We start from the raw sequence: 10000 nt of genomic DNA, 5'->3' as shown, positions 1-10000 counted from the left end.
ACCATCCCGCTGGTCCAACAGATCGTGGCTCAATCCCATCAGATGCCGGATGATTCTTTGGTCAAGCCACTACAACAGGCAATGAGGAGTGAGAGAGCAACGGTGCTCCAAGACAGGGCAGAGCATATCAGAGGGGTAGCCCCACAGAAAGTCCGACGGGCACTTGACCTTGCTGCGGAAAAAGGGTCATCTGTTTGGCTGACGGTACTCCCCCTTCGCGAAATGGGTTTCAATCTAAATAAGAGAGAGTTCCGCGATGCAATCAAACTGCGCTACGATTGGCCGGTCGATGATATCCCCTCCACCTGTGTATGCGGTGATGCTTTTACAGTGGACCACGCAATGATATGCAAGAGAGGTGGGTTCGTTACCCAACGTCACAATGAGCTGAGGGACTTGGAAGCCGAACTCCTGAATATGGTTTGTACCGATGTTGAGATTGAGCCTGTCCTGCAAGACATCTCGGGTGAACAGCTGGGAAGAGGTTCTAATCGAGCTCCAGATGCGAGATTAGATATTCATGGGCGCGGGTTCTGGGAGAACCAACGATCAGCATTCTTTGACGTGAGGGTTTGTCACCCTAATGCTGATTCGTATAGGGACCTAGAGCTCCAACAGATATACCGCAATCATGAGAACGAGAAGAAGCGTCTTTACGCGAGGAGGGTTTTGGATATCGAACAAGGAACTTTTACACCCCTTATTTTCACGTCAACAGGCGGCATGGGAAACGAGTGCCTGCAATACCATTCCAGACTGGCGCAGCTGATCTCCATCAAGAAAGGAGAACATTATGCTAAAACAATCTCCTGGATAAGAGCAAGGACATCCTTCGCTTTACTAAGATCCGCACTAATCTGCCTAAGAGGTTCAAGAGCTAGAAGGAAAGCCTTTTGTGACTTTAAGAACATTGATATTGACGTTGAAACCCAGGAGGGAGCCATTATGTAAACACTGTTGAAATAGGTTTTAATAGTTTATTTCTTTTATTTACTTTTACCTTGTAATATACCGATATTGACGTTGAAACCCAGGAGGGACCATTATGTAAACACTGTTGAAATAGGTTTTAATAGTTTATTTCTTTTACTTACTTTTACCTTGTATATACCTTATTTATAAAAAAAAAAGTAGTAGTAGTAGTAGTAGTAGTAGTAGTAGTAGTAGTAGTAGTAGTAGTAGTAATAGTAGTAGTAGTAGTAGCATTAGTTGTAGTAACCATGATATCATGACATATATGATATGACGATGATGATAATAAATCATTGTTATTATTATTATTATTTTGATATTATTATTACTATTATAATTACCGAAAACTTAAGGAACAACAGAATTTCTGAATTTTTTACCAGATACATGTAAGATTCAAGTTTGTATGAAAAGTGCTCAATAAAGTTTGCTATTATTTTTATTATTATTATTATTATTATTATTATTATTATTATTATCGTCCTCACGTAATGTTTGCTTAGAGTCCTTAGGGCCGAGACCAAACCATGGTCCTGGGGCACTAGGGGATAGCCAGTTTTTAGCTTGATAGCACCCTCCTCAAAATGTGTGCTGTACCTAGCAAGGTTATCTTTTGTAGTTCACTGATGCTTAATTGGCCGGGAATTCTTCCAAGATAAGTTTCTAGTCCCTTTTTGATAGCTCCAAGTGCTCCAATGATAACTGGTATCGTTTCCGTTCTCATGCCCCACATTCGGCTTGTTTCGATTTCCAAGTCCTTATATTTGGATAGTTTTTCACTGACTTTCACTGATGTGTTTCTGTCTGATGGTACTGCCATGTCAATAAATTTACAGGTTTTCGTTTTGTGGTCTTTAATCACTATATCGGGTCTGTTGGCTGTTATTTTCCTGTCTGTGTTATTATTATTATTATTATTATTATTATTATTATTATTATTATTAAACGCTTATGTGGATTTGCATGTCGATTTTGTATTTTCAGTTTGGATGTGTTTGTTCGCGACCTTAAATTCACCGGACAAAGTAAAACACTTGTGTCGGACATAAATGCTTCATTTACAATCCGTATTAAACACTGCCTCCGAATCACACCTACTTTGCCAATTTTGCAAAACAAAGATGGACGGTCGCAAAACGTTTCCAGTGCAACTCGGTTTGAACTGTAGCATTCGAATGTAAAATTATGAACGAGTAGGTGATTTTCCTGTAAAGACCCCACTTTCGGTTGATAAGTAATTAGTATTTTTGACACATTTTGAAGACCGATGAATACACAAAAGTATGCTTTGTGCCTCAGTGCATCAAAATAGAGGCTGGCGGGTTTCGCTCATCGCAGACGAAGCCGATATGTGCAGTCCGTTTTTTCGTGTGCAAACTTCCTGCCACCTTTGTGAACAGCATCAAAAATCAAAAACGTTTTCTTGCCTGTGTTTGAATTACGTGCGAACATTGCATTTGTGAATTGACCTATATATCGCAGTTAGTAGCCTTTTGCCCAAATTGAATTATATACAAAAAGGCTGGGAGTTGAAACTGCATGTTGTAAATAAGTTCATGCGGTAATGCGAAGTACGACATCTGAACCACTTTATCAGTGGCCGGCTGCAGTTAAATAGATTAATGCAGTTTGTATCATTCTCTTCCTTTCTGCCGACTTTTACGACTTTTCTTGTATTTTCGGCAGGACGCCTTTGGATTGCGCTTGGTTGTTCTTTACCATGTTTACAGGAGTTGAGCACCTTTCACAACTAGTCGAAATGCTCTTGTATCTCCTATTGAATTACTTCAGGGTGAAATCAAGATTGGCGCCTGAACCAATTCAGCCAGCAGATTAATTTGGGTGTCCGGCTTAAATTCGATCGATTCGGCTCATGCGAAGTACGATGTCTGAATGGGGCCTCAAAAGGCAAAAATTATTAATTAAGGCACTTTAAAGAAGATTAGAAAATATACATTATTCAGAAGCGACAAAAGGTTTATGCTTGACACGTTATCAGAGCAAATCTTTGTTTGCGAAAAGCGAAAAGCAACTGACAAACAAACGTGATTCGTGAAATTATGAGAAAAAAAAAATATCGTTAAAAGCAGCTAAAAGTATATTTGTTGCGTACATCTTTTCAAAATTCGAACGCGAAATGGGATCAAAACACCCATCGCTTTGCCACCTTCCATAAATTATTGACTGCACTATAGCCAGCTGTGATTTTCGTACACGTGAACAAGCCACGCAACACCAACGCAAATTAACATAATAAAAATTTGTGAATAAAATAACATCCTACATAAATTTTTTGCCTTCCAGTAACTTTGGCGATGCGACCTATTTAGACCGATTAAATCAAAAAGCAAAGGTAAATCAAGAGAAATTTCGTATCTGATTTACATATACACTAATGAATATTTCTTTCTTACATTTTTAATGGCTTTTAGCAATAAATTTCTTTTACTTCACTGAAAATAATTTCGTAATACACCTGTCACAATTGCAAGTAAGAACAGCTGGTAAAATACTTACAAGGCCAAAAGATCGGTAGATATGATTTGGGTTCAAAGCGTTCTTGACTTTCCTTGAGCCATAACAGCTATCCAAGATGATTCGGCAAAGTTTGATTCTAACACTTTTTCTCGTCACATTTGCGACTCGCGCTGCAGTACTAGGTAAGAGAATCAGATTGTACATTTTAGCTTTATTGGGTTCGATAGCAAAAGGAGTTTACCATGATGAGTAAAAAACCTGAGACAACACACTCGAGTGCCAAACCTATATTTAGAGTTAAGAAATACAAACGTTGAGGCCTGTGAAAAGAAACACTTAAGACCACGCCAAATAAGTACCCTGGCCCAAGTTACAATTTAATAGGCCACTTCCAGCTTGCCTTTGGTCTCTGGGTTAAAACGAGTCTTCGTGCAAAACCATTCATATCAGTGAAAATGCGTTCCACCTACTAGAAGGGGGCGTTGGGATATTCGGTTTTGCATATTTGGTCAATTTTTTGCTCGGTTTTTCGGTTTTAGCTTTTTAAATAGAATAGAATTGCAAACCTGCCAATGTTTTATCCGGATTAGTCTCGTGTGGGAGTTAATGAGGCCAAAGACACGCTAGATCAAAATTTTGACTTTTTAATGTATAATGGTAGTAAACCTCGCTACAAAGTTAATACCATTTTTTAAGGTACTATGGTGTAGTCTGCGCTCTGGCAAAATTAAAAAAATCTTTTCAGGAACAGGCTACGATGAACTCTGAAGACCAACTCACTCGTAGTCAAAAGTTACTATCGCCCTCAAGCTTTTGCAAAGAGGCGTATCAGTTAATTGTCAATGGAATCACTTCAACACCTGATAAAAGCCAGAGCAAATAGATAGCTGACTGCGAAAATTACGAAAACTTGATAAAATGGGATACGTCATATATTTTGCCTTTCTATTGCACAAAAGAAACTAAACTTCAGACTTTCCAATTTAAGCTTCTTCACAGAAAAATTGTAACGAATGATTATCTCTATAAGAGACACATGTACTTTCTGTGAACAAAACACAGAAAGCCTGATCCATCTCTTCTGGGACTGTAAATTCGTTCAAACCTTTTGGCAAAACATCCAGCATTGGTTGATACAGCATCAGATAAAGCCACAGGACTTTTCTTTGACCCTACCAACCCGTCTGGGACTAGCTGATAGTACAGAGGATATACTTGTACACCATACACTTGTAATTGGCAGATATCACATTTATTCATCGAAAATAAAGAAAACTTTCCCGAATTTACAAGTATTGATAAAATCAAAAAGCAAAGGTAAATCAAGAGAAATTTCGTATCTGATTTACATATACACTAATGAATATTTCTTTCCTACATTTTTAATGGCTTTTAGCAATAAATTTCCTCTACTTCACTGAAGATAATTTCTTAATACACCTGTCACAATTACAAATGAGAACAGCTGGTAAAATACTGACGTGGCCAAAAGGTCGGTAGATATGATTTGGGTTCAAAACGTTCTTGACTTTCCCTGAGCCATAACAGCTATACAAGATGATTCGGCAGAGTTTGATTTTTAAAATTTTTTTCGTCACATTTGCGACTCGCGCTGCAGTACTAGGTAAGAGAATCAGATTGTACCTTTTAGCTTTATTGGACTTTATAACAATAGGAGCTCACCATGATCAGTAAGAAAACCTAAGACAACACATTCATGTGCCAGACCTATACTCAGAGTTCTGAAATACAAACGTTGAGACCTGTGGAAGGAAGAACTTTAGACCACGCCAAAAAAGTACTCTGGCCCAAGCTAAAATTTAATAGGCCACTTCCAGCTTGCCTTTCGCCTCTGTGTTAAAACGAGGCTTCGTGCAAAACCATTCATATCAGTGAAAATGTCTTCCACCTACATGTTTATTTTCATGCAAATCAAACCAGTTTCATATGAAAGGTTTTGCGCGAAGACTCGTGTTGAAACAGAGGCACAAGGTAACTCGGAAATGGCCTATTACGGGTAGATTTTTTTTTTTCGTACGTTTCCAATTCCTGTCCATTCTATATGCATTCATATGCATTCTGCATTCTATAACTATGCGAAATTTCTTGGTTTAGACCAGGAGTCACCTGTCTTCACGTACTGTCCAAGTGACATTGCAATAGATGATGTTACAACACTTGAATACAGAGTTGACTGGCAGGCCCCTACAGTCACGGACAATTCAGGCGAGTCGCCATCAGTAAGTTCCAACAGACATTCTGGAGAGCTTTTCGCCGTTCCTGGCTCGTATGAAGTGCTATATAGGGCCATAGATGCGTCTGGAAACGAAGCAATATGCAGCTTCCGAATAACCTTGAAACGTAAGTACAGAGCCAGCTTATTCAAAGCACCGCGCTGATATGTTCACATGGTAAGTGTCATGAGAAGTGTTGCATAATCAAACTTTCGTAATGATGTTGTTACAAAATTGTTAACATGGTTTGTTTATTTTATTTACAGGCAAAACTTGCCCACTGTACGCAGCTCCTAAGAACGGAGCATTAGCTTGTAACAAGATTGGCTCGGATTATGTCTGTGCGGCGATGTGCAAGAAGGGGTTCGATTTTTTACTTAATCCTCCTCTGGTGTATTATTGTTCATCCGGACAATGGCGTTTTTTTTCCTTATTTCCGTATTCACAACAGCTTCCATGGCCTGACTGCTCAAGTAAGCTAATAATGTTACTCATACTTAGAACTGCCAAATTACCAAGCGTTAGATCATTGTTCTTCATTATTCCAGCTAGCGGGAGACAGATAACATAGTCTTTAGATACAGTTCTCAAACTAATTAATAATTCATCAAGTTTAAACAAAGGACGATCATGAACCGTGGCGTTGTTTGGATATCTGATCTTAACTGGCATAGAGTTTTACGATTCTATTTCTCTGTTTTCTCCTCAGCTTTAGTTTCGATTGAGAAGATATGTCAAACACTCAAGACAGACGAGTGTTTGACCACATTTCCAAACACCTCGAAGTTCGTCAAAAATATTCCGCTCCGCGTCGTATTTCAACTCTCTTCTCGGTGTTTGGAAATGTGGTCAAACACGGCCTTTCGTGTTTGATATATTACATATAGATACGCTTTATAGGCTGGATGTACGGGCCTCTCTCGGTTAGAGCTATGTTCTTCAGGCAGTTCAGCTTTGGTATGATAGAAATGAGAAATGAGATAATTTTGTCTGTTTCTTACTAGGAACGAACTCATTCATTATAACTCTCAGTCCGGAACTTATTCTGGACTGGCAATGGTTAATGGCAATGGTTATGGTTGGTATGGGAGGAGTCTTTCATAATATAAATAAAAGTAAATATTACCATGACTACTTCAATAGCAACTGACAGCAATAGTGATTGAGTTACTCTGAGACAGGGGAGGGAGTTTAATATCTAGTCTTGAATACGATTGAAACATGTAGCTGAATATGGCATGATTTACAGATCTATTCATATTTTGGCTTTCTTTCAGAAACCGCAAACCCGTCTTTCCTCAAACAGGAAGTATATGTAAATCCCTACTTTTTCTTTGATGGTGATGCAAATGATCCTAACGTCCAAACCGTCATAAAGACGAATTACATTTCCTTGATGAAGTCTGGATTTGTAGTCCCACTCTTCTGTCCGATTCCACAATGCAACAAGGATAACATAGAGGTTTTTGCTGGCTTTTCAGGTATAACAATGGGGTAGAATTATCCTTTTGTAAGTAGTCACTTGTCCTAAAATTCAGTCACTCAGCCTCTCAACCTGCCAGTCAGTCTGTGCTACAGTCAGTAACTCCTCCTCTTAATTATTCAGCCACTCAGCCTGTCTATCAGTGACTCAGCCTCTCAACCTGTCACTCAGTAGTATCCCATTCTTTCATTCATTCATTCATTCATTCATTCATTCATTCATTCTTTCGTTCGTTCGTTCAGTCAGTCAGTCAGTAAGCCAGTCATTAAGCCAATAGGCCTCTCCCTCATTCAATTAGTAGTTAGTCAATCAGCCCTTCTGTCAAGATATATATTTAATTTATTTATTTATTTATTTATTTATTTAAAGTGACACACCAACAAATTAAACGTATCACAAATTACAAATTACAAATTACAAATAGAGGGGTGGTGCTCTACTGGTTCTAGGATCTTTCCGTAGATGGTATATGGGCTGGTGTCTTTGTGGCTTTTCTTCCCAACACTCAGTTGGAGACACTTTCTGGTGTTGAATGACATCTGCCATTTATCTGCCCACTGTTGAAGCTAAATCCAGAAAAATCCCCAAAAGCATTCATTGTTCCCAGGGCTTGTTCAGCAGAAGCCACATCAGCACAGAATAACTTGGTATCGTCTGCAAATTGGCTTTGTTTGATCTCTGAGCCAAAATTCTGATACCTCTTTCGTTTAATGAAATCACCGAACATTTTTGTTGGTGTGATTTATGCATTTAAGGATAGATTTTTGAAATAACCAATTCGAATCGCACTCCGGCCCCTCGCATTTACAGTTGTAAGCATCAAAACAAAGTAAAACAAAACAACGAAGAAACTAATATTGAATTTAAAAAAGACCTATTTTAAGAGTTATTTCGCTCAGCAATCCAGTCCGTAGTCCCTACTTTTATTCAGCAGTCATTTAATTATAATTTAAAGATCTTCTAAGTCCTATCTACTTTAAATCCTTACAAATGCTCCTTTTGGCGACGTCTTAACGAATATTTTTCCATCTATTATCCAAGTGCTGGTACTCGTCTTATCTTTCTTCAACTTGTTTCCTTTCCAGAACAGCTCTCCTCGATAATTCGTAAGATTCTCGTTGATGAATGTATGTTGTTGTTCTCGGGACGCGTAAGCATAGCTTGGAAATAAGTCAGAGGTTTTCACGTTTTTAAGCTTGATTTTCGCTTTGCAGGGAAGTGATTTTACTTTTCTCAGCCTCACGAATTTGACAATTACTGGCTTAATATTGTTTTCTTTGGAGTTTATGTGATATTCTATATAATCCGATTTGATTTCGACGTTGATGACTCCAATACAAGGTCGTCGGTTGATGTGTACGCGCCTTCAGGTACGCCCAAAAATTTCTACCGTGTTTTTACGTGAATAGTAATCCAGGTCGTCCTATTTTTCGTCCAATTTATTCGTTTCTTCGATGTGATCGTTCAGCTTGATACTTGTGTGGTTAAGCTCGTTCCCCCAACGTGTCATTTGCTTTCTCGGCTTTGGTAAGTTGCGTTTCAATCTCCTCCCTTTTCCTTTGATTGGCAATTAGGGCGGATTTCTGCTCTAGAATTTCTTGCTTGAGTTCTTGGATTTTTAATCCCTGAGTGTCGTTGCGACTGTATAGTTTGCATGTCAACTGGCATCTCCTTGATATCAATTAGGTTTGGTTCGGGCTGGGTGGCTGCAACATCTGGAACCTCCGATCCTCAACACTATCCGCCATATTGGATCATTTCGAAGCGTTATCTCCTTCTTCCAAAGAAACTCTTACTTCTCTTTTGTGTTTTACACTAATCTTCTTCATTCAAACTGGCACTACACAGCATCACTCCGAGATGTGATTAAGGACAAAAATACCAAGGAAATATTATAGACCGCAGGGAAATTATACTCCGCTGAAAAACCACTTCCGACCATGTCGAGCTCACGCATGCTTTCAAACTTCTACATTGCGGTAATCCATGAACCTTGTCCGTCGGGTGCCCATTAAGTATATATATGTTGTTTGCCGGCTGAGAGGTCCGTATGGTGAGGTCTTGAAAATGCTGCCCGAGGCCGCAGGCCGAGGGCAGCATTTTCAAGCCCGAGGTCACAGATTTCACCATACGGACCGACCGTAAGCCGGCAAATAACATGTTTATTTTTTTTTCCTGCGGTAAATTGGTTTTGCAGATTACAAATGGGTTTGTTTACGCAACTCTAGTCATTGAATCGGCTTGCGCGCCGTCTACTAACGATTTTTATTATATGGCTTTGGCTTGTGGCCGATATAACGCGCGCTCTGATTGGTTAATTGTCACTGAATTGTAGGGCATTATTCTCCCGTAATGCTCCGGGCCGATTACGGATTATGCAAATTAGGAAGAGCCCGGCTCGGAAAATTCAAGCGGATTGAAACGATGAAAGCCGATTAAAAACAGTAAGAGAGGTAAATTTAATTCCGAGTAGCTAAAAGTTTAGGGATTTTTCCTTACTAAAATTCATATAGAAGTCGTTTTTGACTTACCGGTAACCTTGGCGAGCACTAGTGAAAAGCAATCAAAGTTTGCCGAGTGTTGAGTAAAGCTAAAATCGCTAAATGAAAAACACCATCGGCAGATGTGTCACGTATCCTGAGCAGAAAACCACGAAGAAACTTATAAGTTATCATCTTAGTCACAATAATTACCGAAATATTGAACTCCGTTTCAGTTCTCATCAAATAGATTCCCTCGCTTCAACACAAGAGAGTGAAAATCAGCTTCCAGGATCATCAGATGTCAACAATCGGGCGGTTTCTGTCGGTAGCAGTATTTCTGATACCTGCAG

At 39.1% G+C, this 10000-nt stretch overlaps 2 protein-coding genes across 2 annotated transcripts in view; both read left to right on the top strand.

The window, feature by feature from the left end:
- LOC145497089 (uncharacterized) overlaps positions 1–1034 on the top strand; it is a 1220-nt gene extending 186 nt beyond the window's left edge. Inside the window, exon 1 of the mRNA XM_081476886.1 lies at positions 1–1034. This exon is cut by the window's left edge and continues 186 nt beyond it. Coding sequence (XP_081333012.1) covers positions 1–951 — 951 coding nt within the window. The 3' untranslated portion in view covers positions 952–1034.
- A 3930-nt stretch (positions 1035–4964) lies between these two features.
- LOC145497101 (uncharacterized) lies at positions 4965–7475 on the top strand. The gene is made up of 3 exons (XM_081476897.1): positions 4965–5811; positions 5951–6157; positions 6962–7475. The coding sequence occupies exons 1-3, from the start codon at positions 5523–5525 to the stop codon at positions 7180–7182; spliced, it is 717 nt and encodes a 238-aa protein (XP_081333023.1). The 5' UTR covers positions 4965–5522; the 3' UTR covers positions 7183–7475.
- The last annotated feature ends 2525 nt before the right edge of the window (positions 7476–10000 follow it).

The sequence above is a fragment of the Orbicella franksi genome, chromosome 9 (genome assembly GCF_964199315.1).
Source record: "Orbicella franksi chromosome 9, jaOrbFran1.1, whole genome shotgun sequence".
NCBI classification, from domain to species: domain Eukaryota; kingdom Metazoa; phylum Cnidaria; class Anthozoa; order Scleractinia; family Merulinidae; genus Orbicella; species Orbicella franksi.
Note: the sequence above shows the minus strand (reverse complement) of the source record. Positions and strands in the feature narration are given on the sequence as shown.